The following is a 27248-nucleotide window of genomic DNA, read 5'->3' on the forward strand; positions in this document are numbered from 1 at the left end:
TATCTGTACACTAGGCATATACTCAATTTTCAAAACCTGGTCCTAAAGTTTTATCAATATCAACATCAGGATGAAGCTAGGCTATAAAAAAGTCAAGACTGAATTTTTTCTGCTAATCCGTTTCCACAGTCCAGTCTCAGTAAGCAGAGGAGCAGTTCCATGGGCTCTGACCCTGCCTGTCTCACTAAAGCACAACTCTAATACCAAAGATAAAGCCCATTTTCTCCATACATCAACTCATGCAATAATTCTCATACTGTGCACCATATTTTACTAACAAATAGGAGGCATCACTGCCTTCACAGAGGCTAATACAAAGCCAGCTGAGCGTTCTCTGTCCAGATATTCCCATGTCCAAGTGTGATTAGCACTGTCTTGTCAAATTTAGCTCTAAGCCATTTGTGAACACCTTCTTTGTTTATAGTAGCACAGTCAGATCTGCACAGACCTCTGTGTTTGCTCTTCTGTGTATCCTATTAACAGTGCATTACATTTCAAGATGTCATACTACAGAAAGCCAAAAAAGCACTTTTAATCAATTTCAGCCAAACCAAGTCAATTAATTTCACTGTGGTGCTTGGTATATATTCTAAGAAAACTCTCTTGTGCTTTTAGTTACACTGCTGTAATCCACAATAACTATGCAAGAATTATTTGCACTGCATTTGAAATTGTTTCACTGTAATTATACAACAATTCCTCTAAAAACCGAAGTGTGGCTAAACAGAATTGAACCTTGTAGGTTTCTGTGTATGACCTGCTTGGAAAGTGATAGGTGGAAATAAATAAATCTACATTAATCTTTAGAGAAACTGTCAAGCAGCTGAAAATTGACAGAATGCCTAGGCACTTTCATTATTGCACAAGAGAGTAAATAAAAATATATAACATATTTTTTTCAGTTTTGGTTCTACTATAATATTTACAGCACAATGTATTAGATTCTGGCTCTCAGCCTTGCTTAACTCAAGGTAGTCCAGAGTTACTTACATATCTCTAAGAATAACCTTCAGCTCAGCATTTATGCTTTTTCGTTAAACTCTGAAGTACAAAAAATCTGAACTAAAAGCTAGAATTAAGGCATAGAAGGGATAAAATTGTTTTAATTCCATGAGTCAAGAATACCTGAAGGGACTGCCTCAATCAGACTTTCTGGTGAATTCAAACCTGTGCTTTCCACTACTGTATTCAGAAAAGTTTGTTAACAGTGTTCTATCAATGCTGTTTCTCCAGCTGTGTGCTTAGTGACTGTATGTAGCTCCTGCTTCTTCGTTTTAGCACAATTAAACTGTAGCTTGGATAGCAATGTATGAATGCACTGTTACTTTTTATCTGCGCACAAACTGAAGGAGGAAAGACAACCACGACAAAGAACTAAATCAATTTTCTAGCCTCTATTTGACAATTTCTAGTCTGTGTATCAAGCTCACCTGGAATACGGCAAAATGTTAGGTTCTTCTTTCCATGGTGCCCATGACAATAAGGTATAATAGCAAATACAGACATAGGTACTTTTCTCAATAAGTAGGACTGCATTACTAAACTACAAGGCCAAGAAGAGTCCTCTAGTGTGAAAATATGCAGAGGAGCAACAGCTGTTAGTCATTATTTTCTCCTTATCCTTTCAACACCTCCGTTTCAGTTTGTTTTCTAAGGGGTAAGTCACACTCTCCTAGGACATTTTCTCATTTGGGGCAGGTACTAAAAAGAATTCTAAAACAATTAAGGGTCACTGGCCAAAGACAGCCCTTCTTAATTTCTTCTTTCGCTGCTCTTACTGCAGATGATAAAACTCACCTTTATGCTTTATAAAATAGTGTTGCCGTTATGCTCGAATGGTCCTTTGTCTGTGCTAATATGATGGAGGATGTTTCTGGTTTTCTTTAGACTACCTACTTAGCCTTTTTGTTTTCTTTGTGTTCAGCCTGTGTTATATTTCCTGAAAGAGAAATACAGGCTACAAAAATGATTGCTCTCCCTTCATTTAGGCAAAAGAAAAATCTGACATCAGACAGCTTTTAAACATCTATTTTACACTTTACCTCACTTGACAAGGTTTCACACTAGCCATTTGGAAAGAGAAGAAAAATGGATACAACCTGCCTTATGATCAAACTCACCTTATTGCACAGCTTGCTTTACTCCATTCCCCATCCTCTATTTCCCTTCGAGTATAAGATGAGCATGTACCAGGAGTCTGAACCTTTTGTTCACTCTGATTTGAACTAGTCTGACTCTAAACCACGGTGAAAATAAGGTGGGAAAAACACAAACAACATTGTACAACACCGTGCAGCAAAATTACATTGGAAATCTTATTCTTTTAAACATCTAACATACCCCTAAAGTCCTAACAATATATTTTCTTAAAGTAAGTCCTAAAGTCATAATGATTACCAATTTTTCCAAGTGGGTAAATGGCAGAACCCCCAAAATGACTGAACATATCCACTGATCAGGACGGAATATATCACAGCGTGCGCAAGCTTAAAAGCATGCACCTTTTCATCTGTTTTCTCCTTCATAGTAAGTGGTTGTTTTTCTTCAGAAAGGCACTTCAGTCTGCACCTGGGTTTGACCTGATCCAAAAAAAGTGCTATTGGCATATTTAACTAAGTTTATTATGTTTCCCGCACAACTTCTAACACGTACCGTTTTAACAACTAGTACTGCTGATACTGCTCTCTATTTCGTGAACTGGATTTTGCTGAAGATATCATGGAGAAGGTACAAGGAACCATCCCTCTGCAGCTGTTCTTCGGCAGAGCGAAGGCAGATGCACTGCTCGTGGCTAAGCTCAAACAGGCAAGATACGATGCCGAAGCATACAGTGCCTTGGACTGTAACATGACTCTTTAATGGACCGATAAATGAACTGGGGTTGAAACACTGCTTCTGAATCTAGGCCATCGTGACCTCACCATCCTTCCTAGCTTCCCCAGGGTTGTGATTATTATTATCTACTAGCTTTTCTATATGATCACTGTTTTTGTTTCCGTCCCCCTCACACACATTAGAGATTGCAGCCTCAGAAAAAATGAGACACCTCTCAGAAATAAAAATCAGCTCCCTAAATACTGGAGAACAGCGAAACGGCACGAGTTTGGCCTAAACCATGTGCATGCAGGAAGAGCATGTGCTGCTGGCAGCGGAATAATTTGTCAGGAGCACATGAAGAGGAATCAATGAAGGCACATTTCCTCGGCAAAAATACCCTGTAAATAAAAAGCCGCTCTGCTAACTAAAGAAAATGATGTTATCTTAGGGAGAACGTGCCATGGAGCGTATCGGGAGGTGACATCTCAGCGAACAAGGTGCCCCAGAAGCGTCATTTCCCCTGCTGCCCCGGGGGGGGAAATTCTCTTTGCCGGTGCCCGAGCGCCCTGTGTGAGAGACTTGGGGAGTCGCCCCCACCTGCCGGCAGAGCCCCTCTCACGGGAGTCCCGCCGCCCCCGGGCAGACGAACCCCTGCCCGCCCAACGGCCCGAACGGCCCACGGCGGCGACGCCCAGCGCGCAGCCCTGCCGCCCCGCTCCGCGGGCGGGCCCGCCGGAGGCTTCCCCGGCGGCCGCTTCGGCGGATAAACGAGCGCGTTTTCCGCAGCCAAGGGCTGCGCGGGCGGGCGGGCGGGCGGGCGGGCGGCGGTTGAGCCCCCGAGGCCGGTGCTCTGCCCACGGGGGCCGGCCGGGCAGGGCAGGGCAGCCGCGCCGCGCCGCGCCCGCCGCCCCCCGTTCCCACACGGGCTCCCCTCCTGACAGCAGCCATGTGTCTGCTCAAGTGTGATTAACACCCACTTGCTAAATCTTCCCCGCCCGCCCCGGGCCATTTGGGGCATGCACGCGTCCACGCTCCGTGTTTACACAGCGGCGCCTTCACGCGGAGCCGTTGTTGTTTAGCGCGCTGGCAGATGAGCCGGGGGAGGTGGGCGCCGCCGCGCTCGGCAGCCGCCGGGTATAAAAGCCTGCGGGGCCCGACAGGGCAGGGCAGGGCAGGGCGAGGTGAGGCGAAGCGAGCGGTTGCGGCAGCCCCCTCCCTGGCTGAGGCGCAGCGGCAGCAGCAGCGGCAGCGGCGGCGGCAGCGCCGCCTTTGCGCAGATCGGCGGAGCATGGAGGGCGGACGGAGGCGCTGCGGCTGCCCGCCCTTGGCGGCGCTGCCCTCCCGCAGCTGCTCCAAGGGCCCGCACGGGTACTCGCTTCTCCCTCCCTCCCTCCCCCCGCCGTCGCTGTGGTGCGGCCGCGCGCGCGCGCGCGCCAACGGTCCGGCCCGGCCCGGCCCTAACGGCCGCGCGCGCGCCAACGGTCCGGCCCTAACGGTCCTGCCCTTGTCCCGCAGGTCCGCGCCCTTCTGGAGGCCCTGGGTACCGGCGCAGGGCGAGGCGGGCCGGCGGCTCGGCACCGGCCCCGCTGTGGTGAGTCGGGGCGGGGACGCCAGGGAGGGACAGGGCTCCGCGGAGCGCGCATCATCCGCGCTTTTCTAACGCAGCTCTATAGCCTCCAGGGCGTCCCCGCCGGGTGGCTGCGTGTATGGGTTTGAGGGGGAGGGAAAGGGCTTGCCGGGCTCCCGTGAGGGTGGGCGCCGCGCTGCTCCGAGCGGGCCGAGGACGTGATCTGTGCTTCTCTCGCCCGCAGTCTCACAGCCCCTGCGGGCTGGCGGCAGCCTCGCGGAAGCTGGCGCAGTACACGCACCCTGTCAGGTAAGTGGCTGTGCCGGGCCGCCCCGTGGACAGCGCTGGGTGCTGCTGTCCCCTCGCTGCTGGTGCCTGGGGTGGTCCGCAGCCGGAGGAGAAAGCCTCCTGCTCGGCAGTGCTGGGCTAGCAAAGCCCGTGGGGCCATATACATATACATATGTATATATATGTGTGTATATATATATATCAAATATTTATGTAGTTGTTTAATTCCCTCAGAGGGACATGGGGGCGGTGAGGGGCAAATTGTTTTGAACTGACAGGCCCTTGAGCAAATGACTGCCAGCACTTGGTGGGTTTACCTGATCTTTAAGATGCTCAGATGCTTCTTCTGTGGTTTGGGACCTAGACAGTTACATAGTGATTATGGCTATTCTTTGTGATGGCAGGGCTGGCTGAAGTACCTTGCTGCTCATTCCTGTGCCCTGGAGGGAAAAATATAAGGGAGCGGGAATACTGATAAATTGGATTAGTTCATGGGCTGTTTCACTGTGCAAACTCCTAATGTCCATGCCTGTATCTGCCTCTTTGCCCTGGGAGGGAGGAAGGGGCAGGAGGAGAGGACATGAAGTGATAGAGCCAGCATTGCCAAGAGGAATATTTGTGTAACTGCTGCTTTAATTATGAAGGTAATGATAGTATCCAAGTCTATAAACTACTTAATCCCAAAGCATCCAAAGTCATCTTGCAAATAGAACTCATCAGCAATGTGGAACTAAGCAGAACAATACTGTCAGTTCTGATGAAGACAAAGAAAATGACTACAGTTGAATCCACAGGAGAATCTGCATTCAGCTAGTACTAGTGGTTGGCTGCAAGTTGGCTGAACTAATTAAATGGGTCATTATTTCAGATAAGATGCAGTTTTCTCCCAAACCTAGGCTCTGATCCCTCAAATGCAGAGGCATATGCTACCTAAGCAATTGCACTGGCTGACTTCATTGAGGCCGCTTACAAGCTTAGAGGTATGGGTGAATACCGCAGGGAACACTGGGAGTAGAGAAATCGTAGGAAGCAAGTATCAGTTACTTTGTACTGTAAGGGAAGTCATGTTGTAACAGTAACTGAGAAAGCATTCTTGTACTTGCTAGAAAACCATCTGGTTCTGCTCCTTGATGTATTTCTATTATGAACAATCTGTATTTAATTGCTTTTGTCACAGTTTGCTAGTTTCTGATCTCTGGAGGCTTCTATTGTATATTCTTTTTAACAGGTACTTTAAAACTGTAAGAAGAAGAGGCTGCTAGTTGAAAAGAAATGGGAAATATGGATTAGATTAGTTGAATTACACTGTCAGATAGCCCTTGCTAAGCAGTGATATTATCAGAAATTCATGTGTGAACTTTTGGGTAGAACATGGAAATGACTTTGAAATCTAGAGCCATGGGGCATCTTTAAGAAGTGAAGCAGATGATTCTTGGAAAGACAGGACTCTAAGGCCTAATCCGCTTAACACTAATCTTAGACACTATCATTCCTTTCCACTTTGAGTCTTGCCTTAGACCACTGTAAGCCAGAGCCAGGATCTGACCCTCAACAACAAAAGCACTCATTTAATCCAAATATTATCAGGGATCCTGTTCAGCACCTGTTAAACTTCTTGGGAGTTGTTCTTGGGAGTGAGGTCAGTAGTATCCAGATCAGGTCCCAGGACTCCTATTAAGGTACTAATTGTAAGTTTGAGATGCAATGGATCTCGGGCTTTAGAGTAGTTTTGCTAGAAAACCAGGCTTTAATATAAACATTCAGATGAAAATACAGAATCCAGAGAAAAGACAAAAAAATACGTTTAAAGTGGAAAGTCACTTAGTGACGACTGAGACTGTGAGGGGAAAGCTCATGTGAGAAGCTGTCTGCTAGATGAACTTCACTGCTTCTTGTCTGTCAGCTTCCAAGCAGAATATGTAATAACAATAAATAAACCTATTGTATACTTGTTTCAGGCTATTTTGGCCCAAATCGAGGTGCTATGATTACTTATATCAGGAAGCTGAAGCACTTCTGAAAAACTTTCCAGTTCAAGCTACAATTTCCTTTTATGAAGACTCAGATAGCGAAGAGGATGATGATGATGAACTTGAACAAGATTCAAGAACAGATTCAGATTGCTGATTGCAGGAAAGTCCAAGGCTACTTCCAAGACATTTTAATTTAAACAAAATATAAAGTGTATTATAGTATTTTTTACAGATAATTTATTTGTATGTAAGTTATTCTTAATAAAACTGGAGTGGTTTGTAATTTTATATGAACCTTTTATTTTGTTCCAGTCCTGTCCCATTTCTAGGCAGGGACGGTGTTCATTATAACTTCTTTATCCCCAAGGTAATATATTTGAGGTCTAGGCCCTACGTTTTGTAGGCTATGAACTTGGGCACCAGAGCAAAGATCTGGATGTCTTGCTTTAAATGGTTCTATGGTTATGTGCCTTCCTCAATACTTAAGAAAACACGGAAAGGTTTTCGTTGTGGTTTAGCAGGCCCACAGTAGAGAAACATCATGGAATCAATTTGGATCAAGTGTTCTAATATTGTGATTGCTGTTTTAAACATGGGGGAGGAAGAAAAGTAGTAGAGCTGTTCTCCAGCTGGAGAGGAGGGTCCAAATCTTATTTATAAATATGACAATTTGATTTAACAGTTCTCAGTTGCAATTGACTAAAGGGTTTGCCTTAGATCTCTAATATGGTCTCATATACCTGGGCTGTACTGTTAAATATAATGCAGTGCAAAATTATTATTAGTTGTGTGTGTGAGTGGACATCAAGAAATGAGGAAAAAGCCTTATGTGAACTCTGTGTGTGTTTTTTAAATTACTATAATCAAAGTGAAGTCTGGACTGTGTTGGTAATATAAAGAATGAGCTTTAACAACTACAGTAATAATCATTCAGGCCAAAGCCCCTAAGAAGACAGAGATCCAAAATTTTAATTCAAATACCAGCACTTAGTGCCTCTGTCCAGCACGGCCTGTGTACGTACCCCAGCTGTCCTTGCCTGACCCCCACTGTGCGTCGCTATGGGCTGTGCTGTGGCCTTACCCACCATATACGCCCCCAGCATGCCTGGCACAACGCGGCAGGAACAAGCGAATCCCTCACAAGCAGTGGTTAGGATTTTATGTTCAAAACGCAGGAAGCAGTTATATTACTATATATTATACAATACATTTACATATTACAATATAACATGTTATATTATATATAACTATATATTGTATATTTGAGTGACTATTGCATAATTACATATACTGTAATCTATGTTTTATAAAGACTACAATTACACTGCCTACTGTACTCCCTGTTATAGCAGTCTCGGGTTTGAACACGGCACCTGAAGGTAGGAGAGCGGGCTGTAAGAATACCTGCGGTGCAACGGCATACAAGCCACCCAAGGGGGTGGGGGGGAAAACCTTACCGGCTATGCCTTGCCCTGTTCCGAGCGCTTACCAGCGGACCCGTGCCGCGGCGGAACCCCCGCGGGCCTGGCGGGCGGCAGCGGAGCGCGAACCCTCCAACCCCGCGGCTGCCCCACGCCGCCGCCGCCGGCTGACGCCGGCCCCGCCCCCGCCCCGCGCGTGCGCCGTTCGCCGCGCGCCCGGGGCCCGCAGGCCGCGGCGCGGTGGGCAGCGCGATGCTGAACGTGCCGCCGCCGGCCTTCCCCGCCCCCCGCTCCCAGCAGCGGGCGGCGGCGGCGGCGGGGGTGGCGGGCGGCCGCAGCAAGGTAGGAGGAGGGGGCGGGCGGGCGAGCGGCGGCGGCGGCGCTGGCTGCGGCCTTTCCCCGGCGGCGCGGCCGCCGCCGCGGGGCCCAACCGCCGTTTGGGCCCTGCCTGCCTTGCGCGGCGGGGCGCTCCGCCGGCCGTTGGGCACCTCAGCGCTGCCGGCCCGGCCCGGCGCCCCGGCGCTACCACGGCTACGAGCACTGCTCTCCCCCCGCCGCCGTCCCGTTGAACTTGGCCTGGCCGCTCGGCCTGAGCGCCCCGGCAGGGCTGCCGTGTGTCGCAAGCGCCTTTCCGCGGCGGCGCTGCCCCTCGCCGTTTTACTTGAAGCTTCTCGTAATCCGGTAGCTGCGGCGAGCGGAAAAGTGAAGCGGTGATAGGCCACAGGCTGGCTCAGCTGCCTCTTAAAACCTAGCTTAACGCTTCTCCTTTTACAGATGGTGATGATAACACTTCCTGTCCGGCCTGGCCTGGCTTTCCTGTTGTGTAGCTCTACCGGGGATGTTTTTTAACTTAAAGTTACAGCATGCAACTTGAGGCTTACGTTTCGGGCGCTCGCCTGTGGGGCGTGTTGAGGGCGCTCGGTGGTGGCGTGTGTCTGTGGGAATTGCGCTCGGTATGTTTGGGACCCAGTCTGTTAGGCTAGAATAACGTCCAGTGACTTGCCTCTGTGCGCTCTTTGGTTTTCTTGTTTCGGGGTTCCACTGCAGCTTCAGAGGCCCACAGTTTTTTAACCCTGTTCTGTCCGATTTGGATCAAAGGGGGTCCCATGCTGTGGTGCTGTTGGAAAGGAAGGTAAAAAGCATCCTTATGGACGTTGTTCCGCCTGCAGAGCAGGCGCTGGTTAGCACACCTTTGGTAAACTTCTCACCCAGCTTCCTCCAGGTGAGACTTCTGGTAGGGCTTGTAGAAGGTCTGTCTGAACAGTGTGAAGGTGAGCTTTCAAATGCCTTTTCCTACCTAACCTTGTTTTTGAAATTTCTTTTCTTTGTAAATGTTTTTGCTATTTTATTGCTGCTCACAGATTTCCAGGCCATAGCTAAAATGACACTGATAAAACTTCTTACTACTGCAGCTACTTGAGGATTTGGTATCTGTAGCTTGCTATGGGAAGAGTTGTCTTAATGTTTGTTGATATTTAAGGATTCCCTTGCTCGGGTTGCTAAACAGGAAACAAGCTTAACCAGCCTACGTAGGGGTCCCAGATGTCAGTGGTGAATACAGCTAGTGTTGTTTCTCATTTGCTCGAGTCCTCCTTGAAAGTTTAGAAAAGTGTTTTGGATGGCTTGTTGCTTTCTTTAGAGTTTACCAACGTTTGTACGTTTACTACTTTTCAGGTACCGTTAAAGCCTGGAAGGAGTCTTATGGATTGGATTCGACTAACTAAAAGTGGGAAAGACTTGGCTGGTTTGAAAGGGAGGCTGATTGAAGTGACTGAAGACGAGCTTGCTAAGCACAACAAAAAGGAGGACTGCTGGATATGTATAAGAGGTTGGTGGCTGTGATGTTGTGTCTACGTTTTTTTGCCTAGTGTCTTTTCTGTACAAAAAGAACACCAAAAAACAACAACCACTACTACATTTAGGCCAGCTGCAGCTTCAACATGACAGGACGTGATTTCGTTTGAGTGAGAGATCTTACATAACAAAAATTTTTCTTTTTTTTCAAGACTTTCTTAAGAAGTTTTCAAAGTGAGCATATTTTACTCCTGTTGTATGCTTGTATATTAAAATGATAAAGCATACAGTTAGAGGTGATTCTCAAACAGCAGGAGCTTAGCAAGAATAAGACATTGAAAGTGCTGACATGTGCTGACAGTCCTCAGTCTTGAAGCGTTTAGTATCCTTAGCAGTTGAAGAGTGTTAGTGATCGCTTTAAAATGTCTAAAGATATAACTTGTAAAGATGTTATTCAGATCTGTACAACAGCCTTTGGAAAATAAGTGTGTGTAAACCCATACGCTACTTCCTCATCGTAAAATTCAGAAAGGCAAATGACAGCTGCCATGCAGAGCAGTTCTTGCCTCTAAGAACAAATATCTGTGGTAACTGAGCCATGCTTTTTATGTGATTACTTTTAAGAAATTTTAGCTCAAAAGTTGAAATTGTAAATAGAAGTAGCAATGTGTTAAAGGTGGTTTGGAGCAATGGCCCTGGCTAAAAGAGCTTTTCCAGTGCCGAAAATGAAGTTTGCAGTTGTCTTATAGAAAGAAGCAAAATATTTGCTCTCCAGTTTAGCTATTCTTTAGAGACTAAAATATGCTAATGTGACCTTAACATTTTTTTATGATAACAGTGCTTCTATGAAGATAAATTAAGAAAGATCAGAGTGGCTAATGTGATCTTTCTTTAGGAAAAGTGCTTCATGTCAGTGGTACCTTCTTTCACTTGGTAGGAGACAGGTTTGAGTTGCCGTGATGTCAACTCTGAACTACTGAAATATATTTAAGAATTTCTTTACAAGGATGACAGCACGGTTATGTTGTGTGTTAAAGGAGATGAGAGTGAAAGTGAGGGTAGAATGTCACTCAGTACCGGCTTTTTGAACAAACTAGTAAAATTGTTAATGCCCTGTGTGTGCTGATCTTGCATATACTAGCAAAAACGCAGCAGAAAGAGAACTGAAGAAAGGTTATTTACTATGGAGATCTGTGTTTATTTCCCTCACAGAAAAGGACATATACTACTGCAGAGAGGATGACTGCTTAAAAATATTTCTGTTTAGTTTTTAATCTCTTATTTCCCTAGGCTGCATCTCTGAGGCTTATTTTTACAAAAACTTCATCATGCTGCTTCTGCATCTGTCTTTAATTTTCACATTTCAACCTTTTCTTTGTCCTAAAACTAATAATGAAAACACAGCACATTTGAAAATCCAGGTGGATTATTTGTTGACATAATATGTGGACAAGTTGTAAAATAACACCACTGCAGAAAAACTAAATGAATTCTTTGCATTGCTGTAGTTAGGCTGCAGCTCTACAGGGGAAAAAAACCCCCAGAAATTGACGAGAAAGAAGAAGATCAGAAATAGAAATAGATTAGAATAGATCAGATAGAAATAGAAGAAGATCAGGAACTGCCACTGTTCAGAAACTAGTCAGATGAACATCAAAGAAAATTGTCATATAGGCCACAAGTATATAAAGTGGGATGTCAGGAGTTTAAAAAGGGAGTGAAGAGTATATAAATGAGATTTCTTTTGCTCATGCAAGTTTGTTTGGTAAATTGAATGTTAGGCTAACATTCAGGAGGTCCTAACTATGTAGATTTTTACAAATATATTTTCTTGTGTGCAGTAATCAGTGCCGCACACAAGATGGCATAGTGGATACATTCATCAGAAGACCAGGTCAGTAAAATGTGCAAAAATAATTTCTTTGTTGTTTCTTGGAGAAGTAAATGGGGAGAACTTGGAGGGCTGTTGTTATGAACTAGGATAGTCTTAGGTGTGTGTTATATTCCTTGACTGCCCCCCAGCCCACCCAGTGTTCCGTGCCAACCACTCTCTCTGAAGTAATGCACAGATTTTAATGAGTTAAAAGCTTCTTGTATCAGCAGTGGCACAGTTCCACTTTTGGTAGCTTCCTGTTTTCCTGACGTCATACAAATGTTCTGCTAGGTAGACTTGTATTAGTTCTCTAAGCAGCAGTATGTCTGCAGTTAAACCTGTTCCTAGTTGCATCCTCCAAGCTCTAATTACTTCATTTGCCTGGCAACAATAATTAGACTTCATCTTTTCAGGCCCGTGAAGCATTGTTTTATCTCACTGGAAATACTAAGAGTAGTATTCATGTAGAACGAATGTGCTTTTACTGGGACGTGAATGTTATCAGTGTTTAGAAGCCTTTAGTGAGTACAGAGTATGTGTAGTTTATGTTGCTGAATCTGAATAATGGAACTCTTGTTGCTGGTGGTGGCTGTTTTTCCTTATGGGAGACTGTTCTTCTCTGTGGGTGTTGATTCCACATTTAAATGGTGGCAGGGAAACAACTATGAAAGTGTTTTAGGAGTAACTTTAATTGGAAGGGAAAAGGAAGACAATTGTGTGCACTAATGGGGTCAATGTTATGTCCCTGTCTAAATCAGTGTCTTGCTTTCTTACAGCACAGCAGGATACAATGTGTTCAGCTTCAAGTGCTTTTTTTTGTTAAAGTCTTAACCCTGCAGGTTTCCCCAGACATTCACTGGGACAAATGATATGACTTGGTAGGGTCGACATTTCCATGTGATAAGATGTGTCCTGTGATATATATGACTGTAATTTATGTTTCTGTTTTGGAAAGTCAGACCGTTCATTCTGATGAGGCCAACAGTTTGTCATTACATGCTATGTGATGGGAAGATAGTTATACTGGTCTTAGGAATTTGCTTACATGTATTTATATTCCGTTTGCCACAGGACTTGTATATAATGTCACTCCATACATGGAATATCATCCTGGTGGCGAGGATGAACTAATGAAAGCAGCTGGAATGGATGGCACAGATCTCTTTGATCAGGTGAGAGCAACTGGCAGTGAATGACTTGCTTGCCAAAAGGTATTTTGAGAAATGCCTGTCTTCTGTTTGTTTTTATGGCATCTCGGTGGAAATGGCGATTTAAAGCTTTTCAAGTCTAAGGAAAGTCAATGGATATGTGCTTAGAATTAAACTTAAGTGCGCTGAAAGCAGCATATAGTTTAAATCTGGTATCAGAAGACAGTAGCAGAGATGTCGCTTTACGTTGCTCAGGTGACCCATCAGTTTGACCATTTTATTCAATTATTTGTTTTTAGCTGAAAAGGCAATAAAGTTAGCAGCAGTTTGAGATACCTCCTTCATAATAAACTTCTACATCGACTTACTGCTGTTGTTTCAGAGGCATTGTCTTCTCAGAGTATTCACTTTTTGACAAATACTTGTAGGATTCTTTTGTCTATTAACTTTTTTACTGCATTATCATTTAACAAAGTACTAAAAAAACTGCTGGCACTGCTATAAACTGGCTGTAAACAAATCACAACGTGACATTTGAGGTCTTTCATTTACCTTTTGCTTTAGCTGTTTGGAAAAAACTCTGAAAATAAAGGGTCTGCAACATGAGTGCACATTTGCATGCAAACCTAGTGCTTTACAAACACGCTCAACTGTAAGTGATGATTCACTCTATTTTTTTTAGAAACAGACATTCTTTAAGTCTCCTTCGTTCGTATGTTTTGAGAAACAGGGTCAGAGCAGAAAGGACAAGTACTTTTATCTCTTTACAGTCTTACGTCACAGTATGTTATGCCTTTATTTGCAAACTGTTTTTAACAGTGCACGTAAACAAAGGAAAGATGTGGTGAAGCCTTTTTGCTTGGTTTTGTTCAGTTTGTTTTTGGTTAATCTTTTCGCAAATGAAGTGTTGAATTCAGGCATAATTCTCTATTGGTCACAAAGCGTCTCTGATTTAAAGAAATTTGGAGTTCATCCAGTATGAAGTTGTGGCCTGAAATTCTGAATCTGGATCACTGTTTGTCAGGTGTTGAATGGTATCTTCAGAAATAGGAATCTTATTAGCAGAGAAATGCCATTCTGGTACTTCTTACTCATAATGCCTTTTCAGAAGCCCATCAAATTGTTCCTGAGTTCACATATGTACTTTCTACTCTTTTTTTGCCTAGGAGCGCAAACAGTGTTCAGATTCTTAACATATGTTCTTCACGCTTCTGTTTCTGGCTGTTATCTTTTGTGTTACGGAGGCATTTCCATTGTTACCCCTTCTCCTTTAGCATTCTGTGTTGGTCAGATACTGATCTATTTAAATGTTTGGTAGGTTGCTAGTGTTTCTCGGAGTAAGTTCTGAAAAGTTAACTAGCTGAAAATCCTTCATTTCTTTTCTCGTGATGTTTTCCTGGATGCCGTATCAGAATTGGCTTTTCTGCCATCTGTTTCCTGTGGAAGCTCTCCAGCTCTGATCTGTAAAGCTACTGCTTTTTCTTCACTTTATTTGACTTTCTAAAATTAATTGTTTACCAGTGATTCAGTGCTTATAAGAAAGAAACAAACAGAAATACACCAAGCTTGTAGGTGATGTTGATGCATCTAAACTGCTATATAGTATCTTTCTTTCCTTCATCAGCTGCTCCATTTTCTCCTCATTTGTATCTAGAAAAAAATAATTTCTTCTGTTGTAAAGACCTGTTCAGGTTCTTTTAATTACATAAAGCACAAGTTGGGAGGCTGTAAACATTACGAATAAGCCCTTCTGGAATCTTTGATATAATTTCCTGTAGCTCAAGATTGTACAATAATTGAACAATAAGTGCCAGGGTTAAAAAAATTTCTACTAAATTAATACTGACCATTGTACAAAAAATGAACCCTTTTGGTGTGGCAGTTTAGTGCATAGAAGAACAACGTAGTAAGAATTACAAATTTTATGAAAACTAATTTTTTTAATACAGGTTCACCGCTGGGTCAATTATGAATCCATGTTGAAGGAGTGTCTTGTCGGGAGAATTGCTCTCAAGCCTATTGCTGTTCCAAAAGGTGAGTGTTTTTTTAGAATTAAATTTCGAGTGTTTTATTCCAAAGTTAGCAGGAAGTTGTGGAAAATTTTAAATCGTCATATTTATGAGGAGAGTCTGTGTTCTGACACGGAGATGAAGACCGCTGCCTGTATTTAGTCTTCTGACAGCATGTAGCTGAAGATAAAAAAAAAAAAAAAAGTCTTCATTTATAAAAATGGTTTTATGTAATGTATTTCTACATTTCTTCTTTTGTTTTTAGTCCCTGTAAAACAAATGAGTGGGTATGAATGTGTGTACGTTCTCCCTCCCTGCAAGCAACCCACTTCGTTCTTCAAGTCCTGGAGGACAAGCTGTCATGGACAGCTCTGGGGTATAATTTAGAGCATGTTGAAATAAAAGTGAGGCTTTTCATACAGTATTTCCACTGTAGTGACTTCAGTGCTGGGTATGTGTCTGCGAAGTTACATATGTATTAAGATAGTTGAATGCGCGTGATAGATGGTAGTTCTTCCCAGAATCCTTTACTGGGTCTTCTAGAGTTTAAGTTAACTTGGAGAAAATTTCGCTGATAAGACAGACTCCTTTGAGCCCGGACAACAGGACATGTAATTCATTGTCCTAAAATGCTGGTGATGTTTTTTTCTAATCTTATGGCATGCTTTAGTTCACAAATTAAGCCAGCTCTTGCATGATGCTCTTCAAGCTCTGACAAAACACGTTACATACTTGCTCAGCGCTTAAATTGCTTTGCTTTACAGTTAGGTTGAATTTCTGTATCTCTGCTGTTATGAGTGGGGAAAAAGGATTTTACATTTCCATGTGGCTGGGTAGCTAATTCTGTTGTGGAGTTTTTAAGCTAAATGCTGCAATGCATGAACAAATCAGGACGGCATAACTGCTTCATAGCTAATGGAGTTGAGGTATTACAGATGAATTACTGCCATTTTGTCAGCTGTGTTAGAAATTTAAAAGTAAATCTCCGTGGTTTTGCTGATTTCATTAGTCTAGCTTTTCTGCAATCTTTGCTTCTCCCAGCTATGTCAGTCCATTTTTCTGCTTTTTACTTATTATTCTTTTACTTTCCTCTCCAGGACTGCTCCATCCATTTAGCTGTAGTAAAGTTTTCAAGTTAAAACGTTGCCGGCTATATGAAAGTGGTTCTGTTGTCTGTGTATTTTCTGGCCGTTTTAGGCTTGAAAAAAAGTAGTTCACTTAATTAAGAGTGAAACCTTTTGGACTGGATTTGCTGAATGCTTACCGTAAGAAGCAGCATTAATGGATCTGCTTCAGCAGTACAGTTTATTGTTTAATAATTTGAGTCTTTAATACATACCCAGGCAAAACTACGTTTGTCAATTTGATTACTACTAGCCCCACTTAAAAGTAGAAAGGCAAAAATGACCATCAGGGGCAGCCTGCTTGAAGGAAAATTCTTCAGTGCAAAATTCTAAAAGCTTGCTTTGATTCGTGGTGGGTTTTGTATCTTCCTCTTCTGAAGAATGAGTTGTGAAGAGTATGACTGATGAACTTCACTACTGGACAGCAATAATTCCCATGTTATGTCCTTCTATAAGACTGAGTTCAGCAAAATTTGGATTTGAAAATGGATGAATAAAGTACAGAGCTAAGGTATACGGTTTTGAGTATAGCATTAAATGGGGCAATATGTATAGAGGGAAAACGGGACTTTGAATTTCGGTATAAATTGTTTTCTTTTTGTGGCACAGAGTGAGCACTTGACAGTATTGCAGGCAGTGCTGCCTGCTGTTTGGTATAGTGTCAATAGAGTGCCAGCAAGTCAGATATTGGTTTGTTGGGAGTGTTGCTGGAAGATTTGTGACTGTTCAGCTTAGTTTTTTATTTCCTCAGTTCTAGGTATATTTTTGGAAGATAGTACCATTATTTACTCACTGCACTTTCTAAGGAAGCTTAAGCTTGTCCTTGCATATTCTAGGGTTCTTCTGCGGAAGATTTGTCTTTCATACACGCTAGTGATCATTAGCTTTTTGCCGGCTTGTCTTTGGGAATGCTGCTGGATGATACGATAGTGACTAATAGGAGATTCTTCTGTAACGTTACAGACAGTGGAGGGTTATAGCCGTGCACTGGAACGTGTCCGGTGTCCTTGGTGTGAAGGCCTGTGCAGTTACTGTAGCAATAACCAAATGTGAGAGAGATGATTTCAGTATCTCTTCCCTCCTTCCCTCTCCCTCAGCAATCCTTTACAGTTTCACACTTTTTGCCATTGTTACACTTGCCTTGTGTTCGGGGTACTCAGCTATGTCAGATATTAGCGCAGACATTACTTTGTTTTCTGGTATCATTTACTCCTGCTAACGTTCCTCACAGATGCAGCTTAGCATATGCCCATTTGTTACTTCTGTGGTAACATAACTTGTATATTGGAACGTATGTACTAGTTTGGATTCTTAAGTCAGTGAGAACGGGCTGAGAGCTATAGTGTGATCCGAGGAAGGGAGGTGTGGGACTGCATCTTGAAAATGTCTCTAACAGCTCTGCTTAAATTTGAAATGCTAATTTCAGTGCAGCATGTTTAAAATGTAGTGAAATGAGAGTAAAATTTTGAACACAAAAATTGACCTTTAGTCAGAAACAAGTTTCAGTGAGTGGCTTGCTTGTCTTAGCAAAATGCTTAAAATGGGATGTGGCAGAATGCATAGAGAAACAGAGAGCAAAACAAAAGTTTTGGAGAAACTGTCTCATTCATCTCAGAGTGCTTTCATCCCACAGTCTCACAACATGAAGGCCTCTGATAAAGGTTGGTCTTGGCCAGCTCTGAAGTCCCTTTGCAATACGCTATGCTTGGTGCATTGCTCTGAGAGCCTTTCCTTAATTTCTCTCACAAAGACTTTTTCTCCCCCCAAAAACTGTTTGACATGATGGAGTGCAGTGGGAGGGGGTTCAGAAGCCCATAGTAAGGCAGAACCATCTAGATCTTGGTTTTCATAAAAGGGAGTGGGAAGAACAGATTAGATTCTCTCACTTACCAAACCTGGCTCTCGTAAAGGAGAATATACCTGTGTATATATTTGCATATCTCAAAATGTCCTGGTCCCGGCAGAAAGCGGCTTGGGTACATCCAGAGGGCTAGTTTCCCCCCAGATACTGCTGTGAGCAGGAGAAAGATACTTGTCTGAGAGGCACTATGCTTTTGCCCTTGAGCTGAGTATTGTACATATGAATTGACAGTTTGTGTTTGCACACTTGGCCTTTGCCCTCTTGTCCGTTCTCCTCCGAGTATTTTTTTTTTTTTTGTTTATCTGAAAATAGTTTGTAGAATACTATAGTTTTCATGAAAGTTCAGATAGTAACTTTGCAAATAATAAAACCACTTGACAGAAGGAGCTTGTAGGAAGATTGTTACCCTGGGTTTCTGCCAAGGATTGGGCTTAAAGTAGATTTAGATAGTTGTAGATCAGATTCAGTTCCTGCTACGTGCTGACTGGAGACGAATGTTTAAAGTCTGACGTTTTGTAGCCTTCTTGGCTATGAAGTTTATAATCGCACAAGGGAATTTGTGCTGTTTACTTTTCAAGTGTTGAGTAAGAATTCTTGCATTTCCCACCCTTGAGTGGGAAGTTTTAGCATTTTTAACATAGAATTTTTTTAATTATATAGAGTATTTTGTAATGGTATTCAGTGCTATATTTAATCTTTATATCTTGATTGCTGAAGCATCCTTGTCAATCTTTTAATGTTCTGGTCTTAACTTGGCTTATTTCTTTAGTGTGATGTGTGCCTGCCAGCTTTACTGTCTTGGTCACTGTTATTTTTCTTAATGCTTGTAGAGACTTCTATATCTGAAAAGAAGAAACAGCTTAACGGTAAGTATTTGACCTTGAGCAAGGTGGGGAGCAAATCTTAGGATTATGTGAATGTTGTTATTAAGTGAGCAGCTTTTATGAGACTTCTCTCTGTTTGTATATTTCAGTCTGATGTTGAGGTGGTAGCAATCCATGGGAGTTGCAGTAGGCAAAATCCTAGCCGGATATGGTGAATTCAGTGATTAAAAGTATTGAAAGATGGCGGTGGAATAGTACGGAAAAGGGAGGTATGAGGTTAGAGGCCGGGTCTCAGAGGAATCCTTTGTGGACGTGCCTTCTGCTAGAGTCAGACAAGATAGGTCGCAAGTAACTCCTTGCTGTTGAAATTTGCCAATGCAAAATTATCAGGCTTTTTCATCCTCCCCTGTATTAGGAAAGCTAGTTGGCCATGGAGCTGGAATAAGAGAAATGGGATGAAATTTTGTGGGGCATAAGAGCTGGGAGTTTATCACTTGAAAATGACTAGAGCTATGTATTTGATTTTGATCTTTCTAAGGAAGAAAAATTATAGAGTAATTAGTCATCTTAGTGTAAGAGGCTCCCTAAAAGAGCCTCTTGGGCTTATTGAATCCAGTCAAATGAGGTGTGTTGATAGAGGAAATAAGATGAGTACCTGTGAAGGGAAATAATACTGTTTGAGCTAAAGGCTGACCTTTTGGGTACAAATTGGTCATGAAAAAGTCTAGGCTGAAACTTAGGAAAAGAAAACTAGGGCAGTCAAATTTTGGAACAGCAGGAAAACCAAAAATCTGGATGTGTCTTGGGGTGAAAGCAGAGAATTTGAGGTGATGTCCCAGCACATCTAGGAACAGCGCAGGGAAGTTTACTCATTCATGCTCTGTCTGCTACCTTTGAGTTCCCATTTGTTTTCTTCTGTTTTCATACTGTTTTTCTTGCCCTCACTCCATGTTCTGTGAATGTTGTCTTTGACATTTAAAAGGCAGGTTACCTTTGAGTATGTACAAGCATTGAACTACACAAAAAGATCTTTAATACTACAGTTATGCATAAGCCACATAAAAGTAAGCAAAACTGACTTTGTTTGCTCCTATTTTGCTGATAGCCTTATGGATCATTACACAAACTTTGTGACAGGGCCTGCTTTCTGTCTCTTCTTTTATTTATTTTTTTTCTTCAGCACTGAACAAGTTGTTGGAACCTGCTAATCTTGCTTTGAAGGGCAGGAGGAGTTGGAAAACAAACTCTGCTTCACTATCATCGGAATTATATCACAATGCAGCAGTTAGTCTTCTACTAGAATCAAAATATTCATGGGTTATTTAGTGACTACTAATTGCACCATCTACTCCAGTGTTTGTCCTTCTGCTTGGTTATGTTGTTTCATGAATTTCTTGCTTTTTATGCTTGTCTCTTTCATGTTGATGGTAGATCCAGGAAAAGAAAAACAAATGGTATTCCTTCTCTCTTCCTGTCTTGCTTCCCTGCCTGCTCCTAGATATGTTGAGTTTTCTTCATGCAGCTCACGTGAATTGTCAGAAGACATAGGAAATGTTGTGTATTTCCAGCTTCTGATTGTAGTTTCCTACAAAAGTTCCAAAAAACTGATGAGATTATAAATAAAACTTGTTTGTTGTATTCAATGTACCTGTCTGGCAAGACATTTTTTTTAAATAGGAAAAGTCAGTCCCTGAAGATTTTGGCACTGACAATAGCAGTTGTGGACATCTTTTATTTATTTTATTTTACATTCTAAGAGTTTTTCTTTATTCAGTTGTTGTGTCTCACTGTCTAGCACTTGTAAATTTAAGTCTAAATGAGACTAGAAATACACGTCGATGACTGAAGGTGGGAAAGAGAAGCCTGTGGCCTAGGCTGTGTTTTTTTTTTAGGAAGTTGTTGGCACTAATGAAGACATTTTTGTCCTGCTAATCTAAAATGTATAAATAATACAGTATTGCCTAGTGTGCTCAGGTCAGTTATATTAATATAATATACAAATAGATACTTATTAAATCAATATTTAAATATTTATTTAATATAGCCGCCTTTTTTTAAGTGTATCGATTATGCGTAAAGTTAGGCTGAAGTTGCCAGAATATATTGTTAGTGATGCAGTCTTGAAGGTGAAGCCTAATGTGCTCCTGGTCGTCTGTTGATACTTTAGCTTCCAACAAAAGACATCAGAATTTCAAAATGCTTCCTTTCCCAGGAACTTTAAGCACAGTTTCAAATACATTTTCTAAAAATGATCTTTTCAGCCTTGCACCTTTTAGCTAAACTGAGGCTTCCCTTGTATGCAAACTATTAGGATGATGATTTCTGTAATATTAACAGCAAATAAATGATTTGGGCAGTTCCACCATCTGAAAACAATCTGGTGTTTGAGAATATGCGCCTCAGAACTTGAAAAAACATATGGTGTGGAAACAGGTGACGGGAGGAGATATTGTCGAGCTACAAGTACAGAAAACACTCCTGTGGTTCAAGAAGCTGGAATTATTCAGATTTGCTCATGGGTGATATAAATTTTCCTATTTTTCTTAGTAATATTTGGAGTATTCAAATATGGGTCAGGTCTGTTCTTGAGCCTTCTGAGAATAAAGAAAACACGAGATACAGAAAGCTTTCATGGAATTCTGAAATAACCTCCAGGTGTTCCTTCCAACCTAAATTATCTGGTCCAGTCCCCTGCTCTGGGGAACCAGAAGGGTGAGCTTTGATGCTAAATCAGATTGCTCAGGAGTACCCCTACTCTTATGGGAAAGAGGTTTTCCCCCTCCCCTCCCCTCCCGAACACACAGAGGTGGAATTTCCTTTGCTGCTACTTGTCCATTGCCTCTTTTCCTTCTGCTGTGCTCCTCTGAGAAGATTGGCTGTCTTCTCTGTATCCCCCTTCCCCTCTCTTTAGGCAGCTGAAGACTGAAGTTAGATTTCTCCCTTAGCCTTTTCTTCTGCAGGCTGAATAAACCCACTTCTCTCAGTCTTGCTGTGTATGTCCTGTGTTCCAGCTGCTGACTGTCTTGGTGACTGTGCTGGCCTTGCTCTGGTATGTCAACAGCTGTCTTGCCCTGGGGAGCCGAAACTGGACGCAGCACTCCAGATGCAGTCTCGGAAGTAGAATAGAGAAGGATAGAATAGGGTGGAATAGAGAGAAAGAATCGCTCCTCTCAAACTGCTGGCTACGCTCTTGCCCAGGATGCGGTTGGCCGCCTTCACTACAAGGGTGCAGCGCTGGCTCAAGTTCAGCTTGTTGTGTGCTATGTCTCCAGATCCTTTCTGCAAAGCTGCTTTCTCTGCAGCCAGGCCCCCAGCCTGTTTTGTTGCATTAGGCTTTTAATGCATGGCCAGCTTCCTTGTCATCCTTGCATGTATCCCATCTGGTCCTGTGGTATGCATGCAGCATCTTACAGTATTTCAGAATAATTCACAAAGTGCCTGTTTTGCTAGATCATTCTGTTTTATTCTGTCCATTCATATTTTAATTGCCCTGCAAAAGCAAGTAGGAGTGGGTATGACTGTGAATTACAGTACAAATTCACTTCAAAACCAGACTTCTAAAGACATTTCGAAATAATATACTGTCTATATTTTTAATAACCTTACTCATGTCAAATAGTAGCTTTTGCATCCCTTGAGAGAAGTCCAGTCAAAGAGACTGATACATGTCAGGTGAATGTGGTGTTACAACCTAATTATAGCTAATCCAAAGTGAGATACAGTTTATTACAAAGTTACTCAGAACTCCCCAAATATCTTTCCGTGATTGGGACTTCTTTCCTCTTTCAGTGCAGGCACACGCACCTTATCTGCTTTTAACTGTGGAGGCCAGTCTTAGCCTATGGTATCGGTGTCCCTAAGAAAGGCTTAGCCATTGACAAGGGTTTTATTATTAGGTGGTTGTTTTCCTTTTGCAATGGACTGACTGTTCTGCTGTTAGCTTCCTTGGCAGCTGCTGAGTCACAGATAGCATGTACATAGGGGAAATTAAGGATGACACTGTAAGAAATTCCAGCAAGTATTAATTGGCATGGGCCAGTTCCCCCGTCTGGGTAACCTGTTGTTTTGACAGATTGGATTAGACCAGAATGGGCCTCTTTGTTTTTATGTACTTCCCACATAGTGAAGGCATGCAATTTCTTTATTTTAGCTTGCAGTCAGACTACAGACTTACTGGCATTTAGAAGATAATGATCTAGGTCAACGAGAATATTCATGCATTAATTGCATTTTATGCACAGGTGTTTCTGGTTTACAAGATTTGCCCTTGAATTTACTTAAAAGGTTCTAGAAAGCAAGCATTTCTACAGTATGATTAATTAAAAAGAGTGCTCAGCCCAAGATCACCTTTGTTCTTAGAGGAATGTAATAAAGAATTGGTCCAAATGGTTTTAGGAAAATGCTCTACCTCATAGAAGAGGCCATCTCTGGTATGAAATTTCTGCTCTTTATCTTAAGATTTAAAATAACCATCCTTTTGCAATAAGAATATAACTTATCAGCTATTATTTTAGACCTTTGCCTAACCGCTGTCCAGGAAAATTCCTGCTATACATGTGATGGTACAAATCATATTGTACTTCAGTCTGCGCATCTTTCTCTATCGTGATTCTGTACAATTCCCTTGCATCAAAGTTGATGGAGGAGTGCAATTGCTTGAACCTGTCGTCTTTGCTCAACTTCTTGCCAAATATGTTCCGTTTCCCTTAAGCCAGAAATGAGTACAATTACCTGTGCAAAGACTGAGCAAGTGTTGTGTCCGAGTAAAGGCTTATTCAGACTGTCTCGTGATGCTTAACAGTTAAAGCAAGTAGCTGAGTTCTGCAAAGATTGCTATAAAAGCACAGAGTAGAACGATTAAGGCTAAATCTCTGCTTGATTGACTAAAGTGAAATTTTACTTGTGAATTAGATTAGACATTCAGGATTGAATTTGTTGATCTATATTTTTATAAACAAATAGTTCTGTTAAAGTAAATTAATTCAGGCAACTTTTTCTCTATTTCGCTATCAGAAAATGCGAAAGCACAAACCAATGACAGGTGGAACTGAGACTAAGTTGCATGTTTTGGAAAGCCTGTACACACAAATTCTTTGGGGTATGGAACTCTAATTTCTGAAACAGAGCTTCGTGTTTTAGGAGCCTGCTCTGCAAGAGCATGTGCTGAATAAAAACACCAAAAGAACTATGTGAATGCCTTTGGCTCTCTGTGGAAATAAAACCACCAAATATTGAGGAAGGGTATTTAGCACATAAGTAGCGCTTAGGATTATGGTTTCTATTAAGTGAACGTCACTGCAAATACTGTAATGACTGTCTGTCCTTTGTAGGTATGCTTCCTGAAAAGAAACTACTGGGTGCTTCTGCTAAAGATTTAACTCCAAGGTATACCTTCCTTATTCATTGTCTGTTGAACGGTCTATTTAATAGTTCTACACAGTTCTGATTGAATGCAGGCAATTTCTTCCATATTTAGCTCTGTATTTTACCTAAATGGATATAGGTCGTTATCATTCTCTTAAATGTAGGAAAGCTGAGGTTCCACATTTAAATAACTTGCCCAAATATCATGTTGATCTTACAAGCAGAAGGTGATGCATGTTTCCTGGCTTGCTCTGCTGTTTTCTAACATTTGTACTGCCCTGCATTACATATAAACACATGGTTCATATTCAGTCCCCTCAACCTTGTTTCTTGTGATAACTCCTGGAAAGTGATTTTGCCTGGGCTGGTTACGTTTTTTTTACTTCAGTTATTTGTCTGTAAACATATGAGTTAGCACGCCTTGGAAAAGTACCTCATTTCAAACTGGAATATATTAAGGTATGATAGTTTCATATTCAGGCTTCTACAGTTTGCAAATACAAAGGAAAACAGGCCCTAATAAATTACTGCGGCATACCTGCTGTTGTCAGAGATATCTTTTTACTCCATGACGCCTTGAGACGCTGAGGTTCACTTTTTCACTTTGCATCAGGGTCTCTTGTGCGTGTGCAATCTCTCTGCAGTTACAGGCAGTCACGTAAAATGGTGCGGGTAAACTGTGGCTTGTGAATAATTGGAACGTGGCTTATCTTCTGGAGCGCTCCCCAACCATCCCTGCCTTTTTTTTTTTTTACTGCCTGGTGCGTTCAGGTGTGTGGCAGGCAGGCTGGCAGCCTAGAACATGTTGGCTACCAGTAGCATCTGCTGAAGAGGGTGTCTTCCCTCCCCACCTTCTTTCCTGCTCCAAGATCCCAATTGTAATACAGCAGTAATCGGGAGAAGAAGGAAGGGAGAAGATGGTAGTATGTAGACGTGAGGCATTACCCTTGTTATGTAAACAGAGTTGACTTTCATTGACTGGAATTGCAGCCTTCGTGATGCTGGAGTCAGATGAGCAATGTGGGTGCTGTATGGTAGAGAGCAGACGTCATCTGATTGTCAGGTGTATGGCCCTCATGAAAAGGGGAAAAGAAAGGAAAAGCTTTTCTAGGGATGGAGGTCAGTATCCTGACCAGCGAAAGAGATGCTGGAAACTTCTTGGCAAGTGTAAGGCGATTAGCATGGGAAGGATGTGCTTTCTATTTCTTAGGCTTGCCCCAGACTTACTGCAAGGTTTGGAGGGCTTGGGAACATAGGAATGTAAAATCTTGATCTGGGGAGACGAAAGGGACTGCTGTTGTGTGGTGTGGGGGGTGGAACTTAGAGCTCTTGGAATCCACTTTGGCCACTTAATAATTTTGTGTGGAATCAAGGATTTTGACCATCTTGTTAGGAGGGCTCACGTGTTGCAAAGAGGATGCATGTGCTTGTAGAGTAAAACCAATACTGTGTAATTTTAACTACAGTGTGCTAACTGTCAAGATGGGCAATTACACTACTCTTATTTTAATATTATTTTGAAAATGATTGTCTCTGGAGTTACCTCTTCAAAACACAATAAATGATTTATTAAGCTTGTAACTTCATGGAAGAAGCTCTGCTTGAAAGCCGCTTGTTAGATGTGTTTTGGCATGTCCCAAAAGTATATATATATTTTTTCTTTCCTGTATTTTTTATTTTACAGTTATGACTGGTTCCAAACAGATGGTTTGATCACCATTGTTCTATATACTAAGCAGAAGGTAAATGTATTTTATGAAAAGGAGAATTACAAGATCCACTTTTGATCCAGCTTGAATTCTGGGACAACTTTTAATAAAATAATGTTCCTTTTCCTTGCTGATACAAGGATATGAATACAGAGTTGGTGATAGCTGACTGTCAAGACAAAAGATTAAGGGGAGAGATCATCATGAATGACCACTCATATGTCTTAGAAGTTGGTACGTACTTTAATTTGCAGTTGAAAATACTGAATTTGCATTTTTTTAATTGTTATTTTTTTTCAAACCCTCTCACAGACCACATGGAGTGTATTTTACATATACCAATTTGCATTTTACTCCTTTTCCATTGGAAAGGATTACTTAAAAAATGCCTCAGTGTAAAAGAAATACACTGTCAACTCACCTATCTTCATGTTTAACATATACTACTACTTTTTTTTTTTTAATACCGTTTCTCATTTGATGTCGCAAGCTATGTTGAATAAGGTGTAGTAAGAAATGGAAGAGGAAGAACTTTACATGACTTTGATATGAAGTGTGTGTTGTTGAGTTGTTGATGGCTGTTAAAATGCCCGTGTTCAAAAAGGGCAAATGAAATTATTTTGATAAACGTAGATTAGTAGCTTTAAATGAGTCACTGGTAAAAATAATGAGAAAACAGATGCCTGCTTTAATGTTACGCGTTAGCCCACAGAAGTCACTGGGATTGGTACATTGCAACAGACTGAAATTTCAGGGCATAATAGAGTGCTAGGCTGATTAGTTCACTTGGTATTTCTAGCCTTAAACTGGATGTATATATGAAGACTAGAATGTGACCTACCTTTTTTTGTCTCCTTCAAAAAGGGGTTGTTTTTCTTTATTTCAGACTTGGATCATGCAGTTGAGGAAGACTTTGTTGGTAAGTTATGTCTCTTGCAGCATTTCTTTCTTCTGTATCTGTTTTAATGACAGTGCTGCATGTCAGTTTATTTTTCTCTGCCTCTAACAAGTATTCACTTATCGGATACACCTTTGCTAACTATTAGTTTCTGACACAATCACATTAAACAATTAAATCAAATACCTTTTTAATGCTAAAATAATTAGAAGATATTTCTGTTGTATATTTAAAACTTTCTTTGCTTAGATTGAGATTTTCGTAGAATGTATTTGTTCGTTCAAATGGCCTTTCACAGACAGGAGGAAGTAGATATTAGTAGTCTATACCAATTTCCAGGAATTGAGAACTCTGAATCGTTGAGCGTTCTTTTTGACCAGATGGACTGTGAAGCTTTTCACAGTGTATTTAGTAAATATGTTGTGTTAATTACGCATATTAAGTTAGTGCTTGTTGTTTTGAATGTGCTGAATAATATTATAAGGAGACAGCTGGAAGTACATTTAATTTGGTATTTTAATTCAACACATGAATTCTGTGAGTCTTGAAAAATGACCAGTCCTTCTAGGGTTTCATTA

At 41.8% G+C, this 27248-nt stretch overlaps 2 protein-coding genes across 4 annotated transcripts in view; both read left to right on the top strand.

The window, feature by feature from the left end:
- The first annotated feature begins 3759 nt into the window (after positions 1 to 3759).
- RIPPLY2 (ripply transcriptional repressor 2) lies at positions 3760 to 7472 on the top strand. The gene is made up of 4 exons (XM_068937668.1): positions 3760 to 4185; positions 4333 to 4408; positions 4629 to 4693; positions 6631 to 7472. Exons 1-4 carry the CDS (start codon positions 3908 to 3910, stop codon positions 6797 to 6799), a joined length of 588 nt encoding a protein of 195 aa, XP_068793769.1. The 5' UTR covers positions 3760 to 3907; the 3' UTR covers positions 6800 to 7472.
- Positions 7473 to 8266: 794 nt separating this feature from the next.
- CYB5R4 (cytochrome b5 reductase 4) overlaps positions 8267 to 27248 on the top strand; it is a 31636-nt gene continuing 12654 nt past the window's right edge. The window contains exons 1-10 of one of the 3 annotated variants that reach the window (XM_068937671.1): positions 8281 to 8408; positions 9741 to 9894; positions 11702 to 11754; positions 12805 to 12905; positions 14831 to 14915; positions 18706 to 18741; positions 24030 to 24084; positions 25748 to 25805; positions 25913 to 26006; positions 26659 to 26691. In XM_068937671.1, the coding sequence (XP_068793772.1) occupies positions 9884 to 9894; positions 11702 to 11754; positions 12805 to 12905; positions 14831 to 14915; positions 18706 to 18741; positions 24030 to 24084; positions 25748 to 25805; positions 25913 to 26006; positions 26659 to 26691 (526 nt within the window). In that variant the 5' untranslated portion in view covers positions 8281 to 8408; positions 9741 to 9883. Of the gene's footprint in view, positions 8409 to 9740; positions 9895 to 11701; positions 11755 to 12804; positions 12906 to 14830; positions 14916 to 18705; positions 18742 to 24029; positions 24085 to 25747; positions 25806 to 25912; positions 26007 to 26658; positions 26692 to 27248 lie in introns of all 3 variants that reach the window. The other 2 variants (XM_068937669.1, XM_068937670.1) reach the window with 2 other exon arrangements.

This window comes from Struthio camelus, chromosome 3 (assembly GCF_040807025.1).
Source record: "Struthio camelus isolate bStrCam1 chromosome 3, bStrCam1.hap1, whole genome shotgun sequence".
Taxonomy (NCBI): Eukaryota; Metazoa; Chordata; class Aves; order Struthioniformes; family Struthionidae; genus Struthio; species Struthio camelus.